The sequence below is a fragment of the Heterocephalus glaber genome, unplaced genomic scaffold (assembly GCF_053883595.1).
Source record: "Heterocephalus glaber isolate CG9 unplaced genomic scaffold, H.glaber_assembly_v1.0 deba00001452, whole genome shotgun sequence".
Taxonomy (NCBI): domain Eukaryota; kingdom Metazoa; phylum Chordata; class Mammalia; order Rodentia; family Bathyergidae; genus Heterocephalus; species Heterocephalus glaber.
Genome location: NW_028258302.1, coordinates 9785408 through 9808355, shown reverse-complemented (window position 1 = coordinate 9808355; position 22948 = coordinate 9785408). Strand labels below are relative to the sequence as shown.

At 41.8% G+C, this 22948-nt stretch overlaps 1 protein-coding gene across 7 annotated transcripts in view; it reads right to left on the bottom strand.

The window, feature by feature from the left end:
- The window catches only part of Csmd2 (CUB and Sushi multiple domains 2), a 582265-nt gene that overhangs the window by 138113 nt on the left and 421204 nt on the right, over positions 1 to 22948 (bottom strand). For all 7 annotated transcript variants that reach the window (XM_087215348.1, XM_087215347.1, XM_087215349.1 and 4 more), the window contains one exon: positions 5977 to 6179. In XM_087215348.1, the coding sequence (XP_087071474.1) occupies positions 5977 to 6179 (203 nt within the window). The remainder of the gene's footprint in view (positions 1 to 5976; positions 6180 to 22948) is intronic.

The following is a 22948-nucleotide window of genomic DNA, read 5'->3' as shown; positions in this document are numbered from 1 at the left end:
CACCGTCATCTCCTACCACTGCCATCACTGTGGCAATAGTATCACTAATCTCACTTCCCTTATTGCCTGTCAGTGCCTGGTTCACACTGCATCACGGTCACTGCATCCACCAGTTCCTCGCATTGATGTCACCACCGGTGCCTTCACCATTACCTTCATCACCCTGTCACAAGATACTATGCATTAAGCACGATTGTGCTGTTATGACTGCAGAATTGAATGCAGTTTGATTTTAGAATGTAAGCATTGTTATATAGACAATGCTTTGCAATTTTGTATAATTTAACGAACAGGATCTGTATGAGGGAGTGACAAGATAATAAAATATAAATGCCATATATTCAATGTAAAGTTTGCAAAGGAATTTGGAGTTGGCCTGCCAGAGTGACAAGCAGTGATTGTAATGCTGCAGGGAGTTTGCTGAAACTGGGTAGAGACCATGCTCTCTCTTGCAAACATATAACAAAGGACCCACCAGACCCAAACCACATTCAAGAAAAATCAGATATTTGTACAAAGTGGAAGAGCAGAGTTAAAAACCAACACAAGTAGCTGAGATGAATTGAACATTTATAAACCTCAGAAACTTAGGACATGTTTGTGGCCAAGTACCTAACTTAGTCTAACATAGAGCAGGTGTTTTAAAACAAGCACTGAATGAATGGAAGAAGGAAGGAAGGAATGAAACTGAGAATGGATGAATGAGTGAATGAATGGACAAATGAATGTGAGAAAATGCACACAGGAAATGACACAAGACAGCCCACAGAAAGGATTCTGAGGCAGCATCAACATCCCAGCTGCCTCCACCGCTCTGGGTGACAATAGAGCCTGGTCTCCAGCATGTCATTGCTCACATAATGAGGCCCGCAGACCCCAGGGGCAGGAGGCCTGAAGACCATGGGATCAATAATGCTCATTAGAGAGACATCAATAATGTCTCAAAGAGATTTTGTGCTTACTATACCCTCCAGATGTTCTGGGGGAGATCCCCTCATTCTCTTTTGCTATCAGGACTTCAGTGGAAAAGTCTGAGCAGCACCAGCCTAGGGCAACTTTACCTGCCAGTGTCACTAATCACAAAACTAATCATAAGAGTTGTGTGGATGAATATGGAGTTATAGGATCTAATACCTTATACTATACTATACCTATACCTAATATTACCAAAAACAGACTATAGAAAACTATGGTTCATAGCTAAATCTGAATCTATGCTTGTTTCTCTAAATAAAGTTTTATTGAAACACAGGCATACACGTTTATTTACATGTTGTTTATGCTTGCTTTCCAGTTATGATGACAGAAATGAGTTGTTACAACAGAGACCATATGACCCACAAAGCCTGAAGGACAATCTAGTTTTTTACAGAAAATGTTTGCCAATCCCCAGTACATGGTGTTCTGTCTTAAGCCCTCTTCTTTTGAGATAAGGTTTTAAAACCTATCCACTTTTATCATTAGCATCACTATACTTCAGCCATGTTTGTAGACTCTGCTTCCAACAGGAAGCTCACTCCCCCTTTCTTTCTCCTTTAGGCCCTTTGCACCTGGTGGTGTTTCTTCCCGGAATGATCTTGCCTCACATTTTCCTATGCCAGTTCCATCTTTTTTTTTTTTTTTTTGGTACTGGGGATTGAACTCAGGACCTTATGCTTGCGAGGGAGGCAGCGGAACCACTGAGCCAAATCCCCAGCCCACCAGTTCCATCTTGTTATTCAATTTTCAGCTCCAATATCACCTCCTCCGGAAGGCGTCCTTGACCACCTTCTTTTGGGCTCATCCATCAATATGGTTGGGATACAAAATATTTCCCAAAAGCCTCCTCATTGTGCTGAGGCTCGGCTGCAAGCTGATGATATTTGAGGAACTGAATGAATCACAAGGACTCTAATTTCAAGTGGAATAATCCACTGATGAGTTCACAGCTTGGTGGATTTATTGGTGGGGTCTAATTGAATGAGATAGGTCACTGGGGATGTGCCTTTCATGACTGTATTTTTTTCCAGTTCCTTCTCTCTGACTCTTTCCCTTTCACTCTGTCTCCTGACTGCCATGAGGTTAGCAGTTTTCCTTTGCTATGCTCTTCTGCCACAACATTTTTGCCTTCCCACAGGCCTAAAGCAATGGAGCCAATGAAATATGACTGAAAACTCTGAAACTGTGAGCTGAAATAAACCTCTCCTTCTTTAAGAGGTAAATGTCAGTTGGGACGGGGGTGTAGCTCAGTGGTGCCACGCCTGCCTGGGCAAGCGCAAGGTCCTGAGTTTGATCCCTGGTATCAGAGAAAAAAAAAATTAGAAAAACAGATGTATATGGCAGGTATTTGGTCACAGCAACAAAAAGCCAACACATCCTTTAACCCTCTTCCATCAATTTTATCATTCTGTCTTGTTTTGTTCATTTCACAGCACAATCTATAATAATCCTGCTAATTTATTTGTTTGCGTCTTTCTTGTGTATCATTGGGAATCTCTATGAGAGCAGAGACCTTAGGTGTTTGGCTCCCAGCTGTATCCCCAGGGCTTACAGCACTATTCAGCACACAATAGTGCTCAGTAAATATTTGTTGAACAAATGAATGAATGAACAAATCATCAGCATTTGACACTTACTGAATTTATTTATAAAGTCAAATAAGAATCAATCTTCTTCCTTCCCAATTAAAGACAGACTTAGCTTTCATCTCCAACTTTACAGTGCACTGTACACATGTAAATGATTCCCTAGAAGAAAAATAGCTCCCTGTTGTGACCTTACTTAGGAAGATTATTTATATAGGAGGCAACAGAGTGTAATGATTAAGAGGCTAGGTCTGGGAATTGGGCACATGGGTTTTGATCCAGGCTCTGCTTCTTATTAACCAGATGACCTTGTATGAGAGGCCTCACAACCCATATATGCAACAAGGATTAATAATGCTGCTCATACTGTAAGGTTTTTGTAAAACTTATAAGAGATAATATACTGGAGAGCTTAGAGTGGCGCCTACTTCATAGATGGCTATGATTATGCTTCCCACTCACCCTCTTTTGTTCTTATTTTCTCTTTAATGTTCCTGAATTTGAGCTGGTTGGCAAAGCCCCCAGGAAAGGCTGGATCCATGTAGTACAGACAGGATGTTAGATGTTACACAGTCGTGTTTACTTAATAAAGCCAAGCCTGCGCTAATCGTCTCTGGCATTTCTGCACAATCCCCTGTCAAATACACACTATAAAGCTGACATGGGGTAAGCCATTCTGGCTTCCCTAGAGTAGTCCTGCTATTTGCTAAATGATGACAGCAACAGGAAAGGTGACCTTTCCTAAACCCCGGTTATGCCCAGAACACTGGGTCAGGTTGTCACAGCCTTCCTAGAGTCCAGGCTGGGTAGCTTTGATCCCTCTACTCTCTATGGGCTTCAGTGAGGCTTGGGGCAGCTTGCTTAAGGAAATCCTGGTGTCAGGAAAAACAGTCAATTCATGTGTTCATGTCCTCATGCACTCATTTGCTCACTAATCAGTGAGTAAGCACCTGATGCATACACACACTGTGAGGGAGGCTGGGAGCCATGGCACAGGCCTGGTGTTCTAAGAGCACTCATGGGACGCAATAGGTGCAGCTCCAGGACAAGGCAGAAAGACTGGTAATGGCAATGTGCTAAAGAAATGGCAGTAGCGCATAGGGTGCTGCAGGCTGCAGCCATTTGTTTTTGAATGGGGAGATCATGAGCCAGTGGCATCTGAGATGAACCCTGAAGGATGAATCTGACTTCTGTGAGCTGGGAAATGCATGAGAAAGCAGCCCAAGCGAGAGCACAGGCACAGGAGGGCATCCAGGGAATCTGTCCCATGTGCCTACACTGAGGACACAGGGAGGTCGGATCATGCAAATTGGTAGGGAATTCTGTCAGTACAACAATGGGCTTCTTTTTTTTTTTTTTTCTTTTAAGCTATACCCATCAGCTTGGGTATAGTTGGAGAAAATACAAGTCTGACTTTAATTATTCATAATATTCCTGTCCCCAGAGAATGCTTGAGAAGCTCTCTAGCATTCCATCCTCCTTTTGAGAGGAGATCCTTCCATTGCTTATCTAGCCATGTCCACCATTTGTTCCATGCAATGTGAGTCTCTCGAGACAGCATCAGGAAAAGTCATCCACACTCAAATATGTTTGCAAATTGGGACCTACTAGATATGTTTTGAATTTAAATGTCTTGCATACCAGGCATTCTCAGAGGCCCCATATTATAGATAATCTCTTTAGGGCTGCCTCAGCGAAGCACCCTCCTAATATTACTTGGTCAGGCAAACTTCTTTTTCTCGAGATACCATTTAATATTCATTGGAGCTCTGAGAATAAAGTGGAAATGCTAGGCTGGAAGCCTGAACAAGTATTAAGTGGATAAGCTAATAAGTGAAGTTGTCCCCCACTATCCTAAAGGGATTGCTCTAGGTCCCCCCTGACCCCACAAGGATCTGAAATCCATGGATGCACAAGTTCCTTATATAAAACTGCATGATATTTGCACATAACTTGTGCACATCCTCTTTTATTCTTTAAAACATCTCTGAATTACTTATAATACCCAATACAATGTAAATGCTATGTAAACAATTGTTACACTATACTGATAGGGAATAATGACAAGAAAAATTCCTGTACATGCTCAGTACACACTCAATTTTTTTTTTTTTGATACCGGGGATAGAACTCGGGTCCTTACACTTGCGAGGCAGGCAGCGGAACCACTGAGCTAAATCCCTGGCCCCAGACTCAATTATTTTCTGAATATTCTTAACCCATGGTTCATTGAATCCATGGATAATGAACTCAGGGATACAGAGGACCAACTATATAGTGGAACATGATCCTGAAGACCCTCATCTGCCCCAGACACTGCTAAATGCTCATCTCCACAGCAAAGAAAGGTGCCTAAAAAAGCTAGAAGTAGGATATGCAATCCTGTCCCAGACTCATTGCTGCCACGGGCTGATCCACCAGCTGGGAGGGAGTGTGGGGGCAAAGCCATAGCACAGGTGCCACACAAACTTGCTTTGGAATAGCCACAGAAACCCCTCCTCCCCTTCTCCACACAGTGGAGTAAGAAGATGGTAATGAAGACAGCTGCTGTATAATAAACACCAGCAGAAATGAAGGCCGAGTCACTTGTTCGAGGAGAGGAGTAGTGGGAGAGGCACTTCAGAGCAGATGAGATGAGGCATTCCAATGAGAAGCAGGACGGATCATAGAAATTATCCAATATTGGGACTTGGGTGTTAAAGCATTGCCCATTTTGCGTAGCTTTTTGTCATGCTCCTCCATAATTGGCTACCGCAGTACATAATTAACTGAATTTAGATTACTCATGTTTGGCTTCTAGTCCTTCGTGAGACCTGGGTGAAGACCCAGAGTGTGTGGCATGTCGTAGCCCTTTTATCACAGTGCCCCAGACTACCATCCAGTGTATCCCCTCTTGTTCCTCCATGCACTCCGGGTTTTGGCCCCTGGAGCCCTCTACTTCCAAACATGCTGTGCTTCTCCTGCACTGTCCATGGGATCTCTGCACCTGGGATGTTCTATTCTCTCTATTTAATAGAGGTCCACAGTCCTCCAAAATCCAACTTAATGGCTCCATCCCACTTCATAAATGATCACTTTCTCCCTGAAACATTTTCTTGAGTTATTTCTACTCATCCTTCAGATCTGAGCTTGGACACCACCTGTTCTGGAACATCTTCCTTGATGCTCCAAGGTGACCACAAGAACCTGTATCTCTCCATTCGCATACTTATCAGTTGGTGTAGTTATCTATCAAGCTGTCTGCTTTCCCCACCAGAGTAAGCTCGGCACAGATACTTGAACATTCACTCACTGGGAACCAGGAGTATAGCAGATGCTTAATAAACATCTCTGCATGAGTGGAGAGATTGAGGGAAACAGGTGTCATGCAGCAGGGCATGAGGAAGGTGGCTGGTAGAGGGTGAGTGCTCACCTGAGAATTGGATGGCAAAGCCCTGCTTGCTGGTGAAGAAGTCTGTGCTGAACTGCAGAACAACCGAGCTGAAGGTGCTGTGCAGGTCCTTGGGTAAAGCTGAGCCGCTCAGCTCCTTCAGCAGAACCCCACTCTCCACAGGCCCATCCCAGATGCGCAGCACGTCATGGACCTCTTCCGTGTCAAATACCAAGAAGTGGAGCCTGGACAGAGACAAGAGGCAAGTGGTTATACTGGGCTGGGCCCCTTCCTTCTGGGGGGTTCTGGTCAAGGAATGAGGTCATAAGCCAGGAAAACTTGCAGGCAGAAGGCAGCGTCCTCATGCTTCCAACTGGCCAGGTCCTCCCCTGGTACCACTAGCAAAGGGGTGCAGCTTTTATGCATCTTTTTTGTTGTGAGCTCTATGTTACCATGAGTAGAACCCATCCTTCCCTTTGACTCACAGAGCCCCCAAACCATGCTTTTGAGCCCAGATCCTTATTATTTTAGATTGAGAGGCGCCTAGGTTGGAAAAGGGTACATATAGTTTTAAAGAAAGAATAGAGGGCAAGGGAGCTCTGGGACTTCTGAGAAGCTAGCACAGCTGCAGCAGGGGGAAGGGTGAAGTTATATCTTGGTTTCCCAGAGCCGAGCTTTGAGGACATCAGCTATAGACAGGCTTGGCTTAGGTAATCCTTGCAAACCTCAGCAGGCTAGGGAGGCCTCTTCTGTGTGTGTATGGGGTGGTGGTGGTGCTGTGTATGGGTGGGAGAAGAGGGTACATGTCCACACTAAGCTCTCAGAGCCAGCAGCTTAGTAGGACCCTGCATTCTTCCCGAAGAGGTTCTGGCAGCCAAAGATACCTTGGTGACAAGTTGACATGGTTCTGTTAGTCAGTTGTTTTATTCTGGGATAATTTTAGACTCTCAGTAAAGGGAAAAGATAATCCAGAGAGTTCCCATACACCTTTCACCAGTTCTCCTATTGTTGATACTTGACATTTCTGTGACACTTACTACAACTAAGAAACTAGGGTACTAAACTCTGGACTGTACATGAATTTCACCAGTTTTTCTACTAATGTCCTTTTTCTGTCTCAGAATCCAACCCATTCATTACTATCTTTTTTTCCCATTAAGTTTATTGGTACATTTTAGGTATAAAATACAGTTACATTCATCATTGGGATCTTGTACCATTACGTGAGTCTCTTGGTTCTTATTTTTTTTCGCTTTCCCCTGCCCTCCCTTCACCCCCTCCACCCTTCCCTATTTGCAAAGACCTTGTTTCCATTTTTTTCCTTTTCTCATATTTTTTCTTTTCCCTTTCTCCTTTCCCCTACCCCTCCCACTTCCCCTGCTCCTTTAGACCTTTTCTTCCTATTACACAATATCAAGTATCCATTTTTTAAATTACAATATCAAGATCTAGGAGACATTACCACAGATTTTACAGAATTTAAAAGGATATAGAAAGCATATTACAAAAATCTGTTTTGAAATAAATTTGACAACTTCTAAGAAGTACCTTGGAAGACAAATTAATGAAACTGACTCTGGAGGAAATATAAAATTTGAATAGCACCTATTAAAAAAAGCATATTCCTAGCTTGAAAACCTACCTATATGACAACAGCAGTCTCATATACATTTTAACTGATAAATTATATCAAACATTTAAAGCAGAAAAAAGAAGGAACACTTCTCCCCTCATTTTAGGAAATCAACATTGTGCTAATCCTAAAACTGAATAAAGGTAATAGAAGAAAAAAGTATGAACATAGAAATTTGTTTAACAAAACAAACTATTAGAAGTCAGATCTGGCAGTATGTAGAAAGTGGTTTTGTTATAGGGATGGCAGTGTTGATTCAGCATTGGAAGGTCCACCCCCGTAAGTCATCATTTTAACAGAGGAAAGGAAAAAGCCATATGATCCTATCAGCAGTTCGAGAAAAAGTATTGGACTAAATTCTACAGGGGTTCATGGTAAAAGCTATCAGGAGACTGGAAGTAGAACAGAAACTTCTCAACAGATTAAAGACATGTACTCCATACTTCCAGTGAGAACGCCTTATATGAATGGAGAAGATACAATGCTTTCTCTTTAAGGTGGGGAACAAGGGCAGATATGCTTATTCTTTATCTGTCCATTAAACTTTGAAACCTAGGCCCAACCAAAATAGTCTGGCAATAAAATGACACAATTAGGATAGGATTGGCAAGGTAGAAGCAAAATCTTTATATGAGGATGAAATGATCATCTACAGAGAAAATACTAAGAAATCTCTAGGAGCCCCTAGAACTTGTACTTGAATTTAGCAGGATTAGAAAACACAAGGTATATATAAAAATTCAGGTCTGTGTATACTTGCTATAAATGAAGAATTGGATATTGAAATTTAAAAGTTATGTAGGAGTACAAAGGACCTAGAAAAGTTAAAAACAAAAACAGTGTTGGAAGACGTCTAGTACCTAATTTTAAGACTTCTTCTAAAGCTACAGTAATCAAGGCAGTGTTGGTGTAAGGAAAGACATATAGATCATTTGAATAAAACAGAGAATCTAGAAATAGAACCACACATATATGATCCACTGAGTTTTGAAAGATTATTTAACATTAGCATTTTATAGACTATAAACTCAATTCAAGAGCTGAGGAAGAGAGAGTGTTTTCAGCAAATGGCATTAGAACACTTGGTATCCGTATATAAAAAATTAACCTCAATCCTTTTTTCCATACATGAAAATAACTTGAAGGGATCTATGAACCTAAATATGAAAGCCTAAAAGTATACAACTTTAAGAAGAGATTATAAGGGAAAATGTTTATGAATGCAGGGTAGGCAAGAACTACCTAGGATACAAAAGACATGATGTATAAAAGAAAAAAATTGATAAATGAGATTCCATCAAAACTTAGAACTTTAAATGACATCATTAAAATGGAAAGTAGTCCTTAAACAGACCATATTTACAATGCATATAACCTATGACCAGAATATATAAAGAACTCTTACAGCTCATTAATAGACAACCCAATTGAAAAGCAGACATAAGAAGATGATAAATAGCCAGTACAAGGAAAGGTGTGCAACTCTAGAATCAGAAAAATACTAATCAGTACAATAATAAGATTGCATTATACAGGATCATATGGCTTTTTCCTTTCCTCTGTTAAAAATGATGACTTTTGGGGGTGGATCTTCCGATGCTGAACCAACACTGCCATCCCTATAACAAAACCACTTTCTACATCCTGCCAGATCTGACTTCCAATAGTTTGTTTTGTTAAACAAATTTCTATCTATGTTCATACTTTTTTCTTCTATTATCTTTATCCAGTTTTAGGATTAGCACAATGTTGAGTTCCCAAAATAAGGGGAGAAGTGTTCCTTCTTTTTTCTGCTTTAATTGTTTGATATAATTTATCAGTTAAAATGTTTATGAGCCTGCTGTTGTCATACAGGTAGGTTTTCAAGCTAGGAATATACTTTCTTTAATAGGTGCTATTCAAATTTTATATTTCCTCCAGAGTTAGTTTCATTAATTTATCTTCCAAGGTACTTCTTAGAAGTTGTCAAATTTATTTCAAAACAGATTTTTGTAATATGCTTTCTATATCCTTTTAAATTCTGTAAAATCTGTGGTAATGTCTCCTAGATCTTAATATTGTAATTTTAAAAACGTATAACTGATATTGTGTAACAGGAAGAAAAGGTCTAAAAGAGCAGGGGAATTGGGAGGGGTAGGGGAAGGGAAGAAAGGGAAAGGAAAATATATGAGAAGAGGAAAAAAATGGAAACAAGGTCTTTGCAAATAGGGAAGGGTGGAGGGGGTGAAGGGAGGGCAAGGGAAGGGGAAAAAAATAAGAACCAAGAGACTCATGTAATGGTACAAGATCCCAATGATGAATGTAACTGTATTTTATACCTAAAATGTACCAATAAAGTTAATGGGGAAAAGAAAAGTCAGACCTGGCAGGATGTAGAAAGTGGTTTTGTTATAGGGATGGCAGTGTTGGTTCAGCATTGGAAGATCCACCTGCAAAAGTCATCATTTTAACAGAGGAAAAGAAAAAGCCATATGAACCTGTCACTAGTTGGAGAAAAAGTATTGGACTAAATTCTAGAGCTGTTCATGGTAAAAGCTATCAGGAGACTGGAAGTAGAACAGAAACTTCTCAACAGGTTAAAGACATGTACTCCATACTTCCAGCGAGAATGCCCTATATGAATGGAGAAGAAACAATGCTTTCTCCTTAAGGTGGGGAACAAGGGCAGATATGCTTACTCTTTATCTATCCATTAAATGTTGAACCCTAGTCCCCACTAAAGTGGTCTGACAATAAAATGACACAACTAGGATAGGATTGGCATGGCAGAAGCAAAATCTTTATATGTAGATGAAATGATCATCTACAGAGAAAATACTAAGAAATCTCTAGGAGCCCCTAGAACTTGTACTTGAATTTAGCAGGATTAGGAAACACAAGGTATATCTAAAAATTCTGGTCTGTGTGTACTTGCTATAAATGAAGAATTAGATATTGAAATTTAAAAGTTATGTAGGAGTACAATGGACCCAGAAAAGCCAAAAACAAAAACAAACAAAAACAGTGTTGGAAGATGTTTAGTAAATAATTTTAAGACTTCTTCTAAAGCTACAGTAATCAAGGCAGTATTGGTGTAAGGAAAGACATATAGATCATTTGAATAAAACAGAGAATCTAGAAATAGAACCACACATGTATGGTCCACTGAGTTTTGAAAGATTATTTAACATTAGCATTTTATAGAATATAAACTCGATTCAAGAGCCGAGGAAGAGATAGTGTTTTCAGCAAACGGCACTAGAACACCTGGTAACCGTATATAAAAAATTAACCTCAACCCTTTTTTTCCACACATGAAAATAACTTGAAGGGATCTATGAAACTAGATAAGAAATCCTAAAAACATAAAACTTTAAGAAGAAATTATAAGGGACAATATTTATGAATTCAGGGTAGGCAAGAACTACCTAGGATACAAAAAACATGATGTATAAAAGAAAAAAATTGATAAATGAGATTCCATCAAAAATTTAGAACTTTAAATGACATCATTAAAATGGGAAGTAGTCCTTAGACCATATTTACAATGCATATAACCTTGAGCAGAATATATAAAGAATTCTTAGAGCTCATTAATAGACAACCCAATTAAAATGTAGACATAAGAAGATGATAAATAGTCAGTATAGCACAAGGAATGGTGTGCAATTCTAGAATCAGAAAAATACTAATCAGTACAATAATAAAATTGAATTATACACTTATTAGGGAGATGAAGTTAAAAGTTTTAAAAACCTTGTCATGATTTTTTCTTTTTGTTGGATTCTCCCCCTTTGTGTTTAATTTGTCATGCCCAATGGATTCATTCTGCTGGGTTTCCTGAGGTTGTGATCCGCACTGTCTTTTCCTAGGGTACTGTCTAAAATTTTGTGGAGTGCTGGTTTGGTATTCATGAAGTTCCTAAGGTGCTCTTTATCATCAAAGTATCTTATTTCTCCATGAATTTTGAAAGATAGCTTTGCAGGGTACATCAATCTGGGTTGGAGGCTCTTTTCCTTTAGGGCTTGAAATACATCACTCCAAGCTCTTCTTGCCTTGAGGGTTTGCATTGAGAAGTCTGCTGTGATTCAGATGGGCTTTCCTTTGTATGTGATTTGTTTCTTTTCTCTCACTGCTTGTAGAATTTTGTTCTTCTGTTGGATTTCTGGAATCCTAACTATTATATGCCTATGTGTAGATTTTTTTTGATCAAGGCTAGCTGGAGTCCTATATGCCTCACTTATCTGTATGTCAAGTTCTTTTCCCCTCCTTGGGAAGTTTTCTGCCATCACTTCTGGGAAGAGTTTTTTTAGGTCATCTGCACTCTCTCCTCTTTCTTCATTGACTCTAATCAGCCGTATGTTATTCTACTTTGCATCATCTAGCAGCTGCTGGATTGATTTCTTGTGTTCTCTTACAATTTTAAAGCAATTTTTCTTTTCCTGGTCACTAATTGCAATCTTATCTTCTATATCTGAAATTCTATCCTCACATTGGCTCATTCTGCTGCGCAGACTTTTGATGGAGTTTTTAATCTCCTGGAAATCTGTTTGCATCTGTTTTATGGATTCCATTTGTTTCCTATGTTGGGATTCCATCACGTTCCTCAGATCCTCTAGTTTTTTATCTGTGTCCTCTCTCGATTTATTAATCACGTCTTGCACTATAAGCACAATCTTTGCTTTTATCTGAGAAATTATTTCTGATTTCATTTTTCCCAGATCCTCTTTTGTTGCCAGTTCAGAATGTCCAGGTGGTTGAGTATCAGATTGTTCCATCTTGTTTCCCTTTGGGGTTGCTGTAGGTGATCCGGAAGTCTGTTTTTGAGGCTTGTTTACATGTCTTCTCATTTCCATGGGGGTGGGTGCTTCTGGCACACGCGCAGCTCATTTTCTCTGCCCTAGGAGTGTGGGATGGCAGTGGGGGAGCTTCTTTCTGGGTGCTGGGACCGTCTCAGCTTCTCTGCCCTAAGAGCATGGGATGGTGGTGGGGGAGCTTCCTTCTGGGTGCTGGGCCTGGCTCAGCTTCTCTCCATTGCTATCTTATTTTAAAAAAATCATTTTAAGGGCCAGGGTTGTAGCTCAGTGGTGCTGCACCTGCCCGGCAAGTGTGAGGTCCTGAGTTCAATTCCCAGTACAGGGGAAAAAAAATCTTTTTAGAATTATAAAAAGAAGTCATAAGTTAGGCAAACAATATACACATGTACTGAATTTTAAAGGAATCTCTTTCACCCAAGTTTTTCACTTAATATTAGGTTTAATGTGTGCCCTTTCAGATTTTTCTCAGTGTGTATTGGTATATAATGTCCCCCCGAATTAGAACCATTTTTTGCATTGGTTTAAGGTAACTTTTTTTCTTTACTTAATACTATAGTATGAACACCTATTTCATTATTTTCCACAAAAATGGACCCTTTTTCATCAAACTGCAAGGAACACTCATCTTTATGTAGCTCTGCACACTTCTGTTAATGTTTCAGTTGACTTATAGCAGTAATGTTTTTGGAGGGATGGAGGGGTATCTATTTAAATTTTAATTATCATTGCTAAAATTATCCTCTCCAGGGATTGTACCAACTTATACCTTCACTAAACAGTATTAATTTTACTATTCTCTCTAAACTGCATCTCAGCAAAATCAGATATTATGATATTACAAATGCATTCAATATTGAAATATTCTTTCATCTGCTAGATAAAAATGGAATCTTACTGATATTTTGAATTTGGAATTTTACATACTGGGATTTTTTACACATATTTATTGGACATTTTAATATCTTCATATCTTTCATGCATCTTAATTAGGTGATTGATCTTTTGAAATTCTATATATATTATGATTTTGCTGTGTTAACTTCATATATTTTCCTATATATTTCATATATGATTCCTCTTTTATATAATATATTTTAATACTAATATTTTCCCCTAGTGTCTGGTGTCTTTTCATCTTTAAATTTTGCTTATGGTATTTTGTTATAGAAGTTACTTATTTTATGTAGTAAAAAATTGCAATCTTTTCCTTGAAGGATATAGGGTATCATATTATGCACGGGCAATCTACCTTTCTTTTCAAAAATTATTAAAGGGTTGGGGATTTAGCTCAGTGGTTCTGCTGCCTTTCTTGTAAGCGCAAGGGCAAGGTCAATCTCCGGTACCGAAAAAAAAATTATTAAAAACCAAAATCTTAATATTTTTCCAGAATTTACACAGTCTTAGTTTTTGAGGTTGCTAGGGTCATTATTTCTCCAAATGCACATCCACTTATCCTAACATCTGCCTAAAGTAACTCCCTCCTTATTTGTCTATTGAAACCCATTTTATTTTCTCATTAGCATATATCAGTGTATACTTAACTTATTTACTTATTTATGACCTCTCTCTCCCTCTCCCTCTCCTGCAGCATGAATGCAAGACTAGGTGCTGTTTACTATTAAAGCTCCACACTCAGGATGTGCCTGGCTGTGTGGGTGAGGCTAACATGAATACCTATAACCTGAAAACATACTCATAACTGAGCAACCCAAGTTCTCCAATGTTGGAAATGTCCCTTTGTCATGAGGCTGTGTCTAGACTCCCTGCTCAGTTTCACTGTAAACTCTCTTGCCTGTACTAGATTCTACTTGTGGCACCAGGAACATAACTCTTCAGCTTACTGTACTTTTTCTGTTCTCATATTTTGATATTCTTACAAGGCATCTTTATATCTTTTCCCCTCAATTTTTTTTTACTAATCTCCCACACACTTGCTAATTAATATGGGAAAGAATCGATATTTCTGTTATCAATTTCCCCTAGCCAGGAACACTGTAGGAAACTTAGTTTATGTATTTTGGCACAGTTTTATGGTTTTTTCTTTGTTATTATTGTCCTTTCTGGACACTGTTTGTTAAATTCATTCTTTGGCTATCTATAAGATTATAGTTTTTGTTCCATTATGAATGAGATTTAAGTTTTGGTTATATATTCTAGTTACTTATTGTTGTGTGTGTATCTTGTTTTCAGTCATCAGGTAGTACTAATAGGACCCAAGTGAATCACATGGATATCTTAGGTAGACTTTTCACAAATATAGGTGAACATTTCTTAATCTCAGGAGCTGTGTGAGGCTGGATCCTTGCCCTGGGTTGGACAGGAGGAAGGTTCTCCCCAGCAGGTGGAGGAAACAAGCACACTCACTACCGTGGCCTGCTGCTCCTTTCTTCTCAGCTTTCTCCCTCTACTCAGTGCACTGATAGATCAGCATCCATCCCCACGGGTGACCTCATGTGGTACACTGTGCAGCGGACCTGCTCTCAGAACGGAGAGGATGCTGTGGCTGCATATGTCACAGAAGGCAGGAGGGAATTAGACTTGAAGTTTGGGTGCATGAAAGGGAGTGTGTTTTCTTTGGATGTAATAACATGAGATGAACCAGCAAGGTAGAGAGAAGGTGGAAGCGCCGGGAAGAGGGGCAGCTCTACACTTGAGTTCAGGAGTCAGAGGAAATAGGGCAGGATCAAGAGAGGGAAGAGAATAAGGGCCTTAGAAGAAGCTGAGGACTTTGGGCTTTCTCCTTAACTAGCTAGAACCTGGCTCTAGAGAACGTCTAAAGTCCCCCAGGGCGAACAATTGGATGAACAAGTGAATAAGTGAGTGAATCATGAACTCCCAGGAGGATAGATTGACAAAGAAATTAAGAAAAGTGAGAATACGGAGACTGAGAAGAAGTGAAAGAAACATGGTTCTATAAGAATGACTGTGTATAAGGCACTTTCTCATGATCTCACTGAGTCTTCACATCAGCCTCATCTTTAAAAATTAGAAACTGAGGCTCAGTGAGATATAGTAACCTGTCCAAGATCAAGGATTGGTTAGACAGTGAGCCAGAATTTCCACTGTGTAATTATCATCCAGGTCAGACTTCACCACCTCTGTTCTTTCCCCTGCCAAAGCTACCCACACCCTCCAGGAAGAAGCTAGTGTTGCAAGCCAAGCGTGGGCTTGAGAGGAGCTGCCCGTAATCAGTGGTTTACACATGGAGCACACACAAAGATGCAAGGCCGTGAATTAAAAGTGTCAGTTCATGTCATTCAGCTCAGCTGATCTGGTAATCAGACAAAGTCAAAGGCCTGTCATTGATGAGGCTGAGAGGCAGGGTGAGGAGGGCTACTTTGCATGCACAAACAATGCAACTTGGCAACTAAAACGACAGAGGCTCAAGCTGCCTATTCTTCCAGCATTTGTTTAAATGCCTACTATGCACTGTGTGCTGCAATATAACGGTGAAGCCATGCAGGGTACTGCTGTCCAGGAGATTCTGGAGATGGGCATTTCTACATGTACAAACCTTTCAATGATGAGTAATTGTGGCAAACTTAGTGAGGGAATGGCAGAGTGCTGTAACAAAATAACCATTTTAGAAAAAGTGGCCAGGAAGGATCTCTCCAAGGAGGTGACATTTAAACAAGATGACAGGCTCAAAGGGAGCTGGCCCCAGGCAAAGCAGGCCGGGCAAGAGGGGGCAGGCAGTGTTTCCTGTATAAAGGGCAGCATGTGCAAAGGTCCTGAAAGGGTGGCATCCTGGAGTGTTAAAGCAATGGAAAGGCCACAGAGGCGGAGGCTGGGCTGAGAGCAGTAGGTAGGGGCCAGGCCTGCTGGGACTCTGTGGGTTGGGGAAGAGGCTTGGGTTTTATTCTTCAGGCCTAGGAAGTCACCGCAGGATTCTAAGCTGAGGGTCTGATTTACATTTTAGGATCACTCTTGCTTGGCACAGGCAAGGGTGGAGGCAGGGGAATTAGCTAGGGGACCCCTCTCATAGCATACCCTTGATGATAGCCAAGAAAGATGAGGTTTGCAAAACTGACCACATTTATTCAGACGGTTACTGAATACTTTTCTCATCTTGGAGAAGTCAAAGTCTATAAATGCTAATTAGAGGTTTTGATTGATAGAGATAATTCCAACCCAACCAGACACAGGTTTTTCTGAGAAGCTCCCCTGCAGGTGAACACACTTTGGCATTTGGAATATGACAACAGGCCTGCACTGTGCTCCCAGGTGGGGAGGTACTGAAGGGTTTGTACGGCTGTTTGTTTCTTTGGGCCACAGACACAAAGCAGGCTGCTTCCTGGGAAGAGGGACAAGGCACTGTGTGCATCAGGCTCTGTGTTGAGAGATGCGGAGTATGGAAAGCTGTCCTTCCCCTGGAGGCTTCTGCTGCTTAGCGAAGGAGACACACAAAACACAGTAATATGGGTGATGGGTGCTGAAAGACTGGGCTAAATACAGTGCTATCGAAATAGCCAGAGGAGAAAGAAGCTAGTAATGTAGACAATCTCCTATGTGCCAGCTGCTTTGTGTATATTGCCTGATGTCCTAATGAAACCCCTGCAATTTAGTCTATTTTTGCCATTTTGCAAAAGAGGAAGAAAAGTTCCATGAGGATGACAGAGGGAACTTGCCAGGGATCAGACTGCAAGGTGGGGTCAGAGCCAGTGTTCAAACCATGTCCCTCTTGGACTGAAGCCTTTTTCTTTACATCATCTCCTTCTAACTCAGAGAAGCAAAGAAAGATTCAAGGAGGTGAGAGAGGGAGGGAGAGAGAGACAAACAGAAAGACCCCCCCCCCCTACACACAGAGAACAAAATTGAGTGCAGCTTATATGGAGGCATGTAAGGGGAACTGGCTTTCCTGGGTCTAGGCTCTTTCCTTGCCTTTCAAACTCATCCTCTCCACCTGGGCCACAGTGATTCTGACACACATCTGACTCAGTTTCTCTTCTGTTCCTATAGAATAAAACCAGGCTTCCTAGGGGCCATGCCAAGTCCCTCATGAGTGACCATTGAGGCTCTCTCCTGTTCCCTTTGAATTTTACCCATTTCTCTTATTTTCTCACTTCAGGGTCTTCCCTCTGCCTAGGAATTTCCTACTCCTGCATATGCCCCCATACCATCTGTAAAGGGTTCAGTTGTGCCCCTCCAAATGGATATGCTCAAGCCCTCATCTCTTAAATCTATGAATATGACTTTAATTGGAAATAGGATCTTTGCAGATGTAATCAAGCTATGACAATGAGATCACACTGGGTGGGCCCAAATCCAGTGATTGATATCTTTATACTGGAAAAGAGAAGGAGGGACATGTGGATACAGATATTCAGAGGACACACACAAGACCATGTGAAGATGGAGGCAGAGCTTGGAATGATGTGCCAACAAGCCAAGGTATGTCAAGGAGTGCTGGCAGCCACCAGAAGCTGCGAGAAGTATCAAGCAGAGTCTTCCCCAGAGTTATAGAGGGAGCTCGGCCTTCTTGATACTGTAATTTTGGACGTTCAGTCTTTGGGACTATGAGAAACCAAATTTCTGTTGTTTGAACCCACTTGGTTTGTTACAGCAGCCCTAGTAAATGAAGGTACACCTGACTATGTGTACAGCCTGTGGGGAGTGCTCTTAGAGGCTTCTCCCTGTCTTCCTTGTGCCCTACTGCTTAGATGTTCTATCCATGAGCGCTGCTGTCTCCCAGTCCTCTGCTGACCTGCTCTTGCTGAGTTCCTTCTCTGTTGTGCCTCCGTCTCTCTCACTTCTATGTGTCTGGTACTCAGCACCAGTCCTGACCCACACTAACTCCATGGTGAATGTTGTCTGACTGAACTGATGAATGAATGAATGAATGAATGAGTGAATAGCTCATAGCTTTCAGGAGCCCCATGGTTCAGTTGAACTCACTACTGTCCTGGCAGTATCACACATCAAGAGGCAACGTGAACAAATTCTTTTCTATTCCAAGAAAAACACTTCCTGTTTCTTCAGAAGTTTTGACATCATTCCTTGCAGTCCACATCCAGCCCCTTATGTCCTTTAAGTGTATTTTTTTGGCTGTACACCACTGAGACATAGGATCTCGCCCAGTGGTGGTGAACCTATGGCATGTGTGGCCCAGTGGGCTATTTGTTATCATTGAAAGCTCTAAAAGGTTTGCCATCACTGACTGATCTAGCCCGTGGACCCTGGGCCAGAGCTACCTGCGGAGTGGAACCCAGGAGAACTGGGATACGGCATTAGTGTTCCGGGTTCTCTGAATGCAGCCCTACAAACTCTTTCAGTCCATTCAAGAGACACTGATGCTCACACACTTGGTCCACAAGCAGCAGGTACTCTGTGCAGGCAGCTCATCAGGCACGACAGACACATAGAAATGCAGTAAGCACTGTGTTAATGGTCAGAGAAGCCCGCACTTCAGGCTAAGAGGTATGGCAAGGTCTCCTGGGGGAGGAAACAGCTCGGATCAGTCCTGAGAGGGGCACAAGGTGTGCCCAGGTGAGGAGGTGATGAGGAGTGTAAGGAGAAAAGGGAATGTGGGCAGAGAAGAGGGTGTGCATCACAGGACCACAGTGCTCTTCAGGAAGGCAAAGCACAATGGGCAGGTGAGTGTGACCTGAAGCCCTGGCTCAGGCAGGCTCACCCAAAGAGGCGGAGGTTCTGGAAATGGCAGCAGGGAGGGTGAGCAGGACGAGAAACCTGAGGAGGAGGAGGAGGTGAGAAGGAAGAAAGAAGACCAGGGAAGGGGCAGAGCAGAAGTCAAGAGAACGGCACACAGTCCAAGCTGTGAGAGGTAAGGAAAGTGTGGCCACTGCAATCCTAATGGCAGTGGCTCGGGCTGAGGGCTGTGAAGGAGAGGATTTTCTTTCCATGCAACAGTGGTTTTGAGTGGGGCTCAGCATTCTATGCATGGAGTCTGGTTTGGCTGGTCTGCAACCTGGGCACTCATGATCACCTGCAACCTGACCCATCAAGCACACTGGCTGACTGTTCTCTTTCTCCTTCCCCTGTGGGGACACCCTAAGCTCTGGTTGCTCTGCTGAGCCAGGGTGTTCCCTTTATAACTGGCCTGCTTCACCTGTAGGTGCTTCGTGCCCTGGCTTCTGAGGCTGACCCCCTTCAAGCCTGACATTGCTGCACACTTACCTTACAGTGCTTCCAGAGCCTCACTTCCCACCAGAGCCCCCCAGTAGAAGGTCTTCTACTCAAGGTGCTCCCACCTGGCACTCTCTGCTTTCCCTCTTCCCAGTGAGATGCTACCATGCCCAGCTGGTGAGGCTCATGCAGCTTCAATGCTGGGAAGAAGTGTTCTACCACAGCCTACATCTAAGCAGCTGGGAGGGCGCATGGGGTCTGTTCAGGTGCTGTCCACAGGCTTCTGGGACTAGGCTCCTCAGCTCTCTCAGGCTGAAGGAAATCTGAACATAACAGGCATTTCTGGATACTGCCCAGGGCAGTGGGGGCTCATCTATATCCAATACACAATGGCAAGACATGCAAAAATGAAAAAAGGGGATTAAACAAACTAACTGTGGCATCTTGACATGTTGATCTCACTTGCCTTTTGCCTGGAGCCCCAGAATATGAAAGTGCTTTGGGTGCACTGTCAGCACAGCATGAACCCAATGGACCCTGCGCAGATCCATGTCATGACTGGATTTCTATCAGGGGAAGATGGCACACAAGCCAACAGCTGCTGCAGGACGGAGGGGATCAGAAATCACGCCTGTCCCCAAATGAACAGGCAGCTTAAATTATCCTCAGTGACACTGGAAATGACAATAAGCAAATAATATTTGTTCTATAAAATGCCCCCCTCTGAGCCACCCGAGTGCAAACCAACAATTAAACCATGATCATAATAGCAGACAATAATAATTAAAGCATCGAGCTATCCAAAGAGCAAAAATTGAGAAGACAACCCAAAGCCCAAAGCCAGTATTGGTGTCTACAGCTGTGGTAGGGGCTCTTCTCTTCTGGGGCCAGCAGGTATTCAAAAGAAAAAAAAAGATTCTTTGGTTATTTTCAAAAGTAGAAGCATAATACTGGGCTGCAGGTCATTGGAAAAGCTGCAGCACACTTGAAAGTGGTGACTGGTATTTTGGACATAGGTTGCTGCCTTTTAATTCCTTCTAATGAGCCTGGTGACCTCTGGGCCATTGTCCTTTTGTCATTGTCACCCTTAACCAAGGGCTTTGAGGCTATCCTTAGACAAAGCCTGCCATGTATGTGACAGGAATTCTGGGACGGGCAGATGTACCTTTATCTTTGGGACAAATGTTTCCCATCAAATGAAAAACACTGGCTATGGAGTCAAAGATCTATTTGGGAGAACTTGCAAAGCCTCAGCTTGCCCCTTTGTAAAACAGCAATAACAGTGTCACTAACAGGATTATTGTAAATGAAACCACATACATAGCACCTAGAACTGAGCCTGATATGTAGTATAAAACCCACCAATGGTAAAGTCACCTGAAGCAAAGTCCATTTTTGTTCTATATATTTATTTTCACTTGATTAAGGGAGATGTGTTAAAGTCTCCTGCAGTGATTATCAATTTCCAAAAGATTTTGCTTTATGATTTATCAGGTTATTTGGAGTGTAAAGATTTATGGCTATTATATGCAATCTCATTAATCATTTATTCAACAAGTACAAGTTGAGGTTTCTTTTTTTCCAGTACTGGGGATCCAACTCAGGACCTTGCTCTTGCCAGGCAGGTGTGGAAAGTGTAAATAAGGATGAGAATGATTAAAATGAATGATTGATAATTTGAAATAGGAAAAGGTCCAAGGGTTAGGGGATGGCAGGAGGGGAATGGGAAAGGGAAGGAGGGAAAGGAAAAATTATGAGAAAGAAAGAAAAACGGAATCAAAGTCTATGTAAATAGGGAAGGGTGGAGGGGGTGAAGGGTGCATAGGTAATGGGAGAAAAAGTAAGAACTAAGATACATCATGTTCTGGTACAAACACCCAATGATAAATGTAAATGTATTTTATACCTAAAATGTACCAATAAATATATATATTTTTAAAAAGTTAAAAAAAAAGATTTATGGCTATTAGTAGTTTGTGGACTATGCCTTTTATCATATGCAAGAATTCCCTCTGCCCTCTGTAATGCTCCTTTTGTCTTGGATTTTATCTATATTCATAAAGGGAATACTGTTATCTGTGCTTTTTATTTGTGTGCTCTTATTCTATTCCTTTGTTTCAACGTTTTCAAAATTTGTTGTTTTATTTAGCAGAGGTGTTTCTTTTAGGTCAACCTGTGCCTTGCAATATAGATATATGTTAAACTATGGGCACCCTACAGTTCCCTGCCTGTCCACAGTTGGTCTTAATTGCTCCATGTGTAGCAACAGGGGTTTCCTCATCCGGTGTGCATACATGGTGGAGCCTCTCTGGAGCGGCCCACACATGAGTCTCCCTGCTCCTTTTGCAGGCTCTTTGCTTAGGATCTAAGTCTTGCCCTATTCTCACTCACTTGACCTTGGTCCTTTGCTGATCCTTCAGCCAGGCTCAGACTGCAGCTATTCTACTCTCAGGACTTTATATCCGTGGACTCTCCTATTTCCCTGCACTCCTGTACTCCATAAGCTTGGCCTCCTCCAGAGGCTACACTTGCTCCCCCATTTCCCTCTACCTCTTGTGGTAGGGTGGCCAGACAGAAGTGAATTTATACTTATCAGAACTAATGTTTGTTCTCGGTGGCAGAGACAATGCTGTGTGTTCAACTCTTGGTTCTTCTTCCCTGTAGCATAACCTCCCTTACAATTAGGTGCAGCTATGAAACGTGTTTCATCACTGGGATGTGGGAGGAAGGCCTGTGTTACGGTCTGAGTGTTTGTGTCTCCATAAAATCCATACCTCCACCCAGAAGGTGATGATGTTAGGAGTGGGGGCCTCTAGGGTGTGATTAAATCACAAGTGTGGAGATCTCAGGAATGGGATTAGTGCCCTTGTGAAAGAGGCCTGAAGAGCTCGTTTGCCCATACACCATGTGAGGGTACAGAGAGAAGGTTTGGTCTATGAGGAAAAGGCCCTCGTCACCCTCACCAAACGGAATCTGCTGGGACTTCTCAGCCTCCAGAACTGTGAGAAGGAAATGTGTGTTGCTTGTTCTTCATTTCTGCTCTTGGGCTATCACTCTGTCTTCCATGCTGGTTACTTTTCTTTCATTACTTCCTCCTTCTCATACTCTTCCTCTGGAGTCTTGGAGAGATTCTCTAACTTGATGCATATTTCAATGTTTTTCTTTTATACAAGGCAAACACTGCTACTGTGGATCTTAAATATTATTTTGTGTTTACTTTCTTCACACTTCTTGTCTCTATCACTGCCATCCTATCTCAGGAGCGGGCCCCCATTTCATCATCCATCTTTTACTTAGTACTCCTATTCTCTATATATTATATATACTGCTGTTAATGGTTTGGATCAAAAATATCCCTCAGAAGGCTTATGTGTTCAGAGGCTGAGCTTCTGGAAGGTGATTAGACCATGGGAGTACTAACCCCCAGTGGATCAAGCCATTCATGAGTTCACAGCTGAATGTGCTGTTAGCAGGTAGGGGCAGGTTCAGGTAGTAGATCACT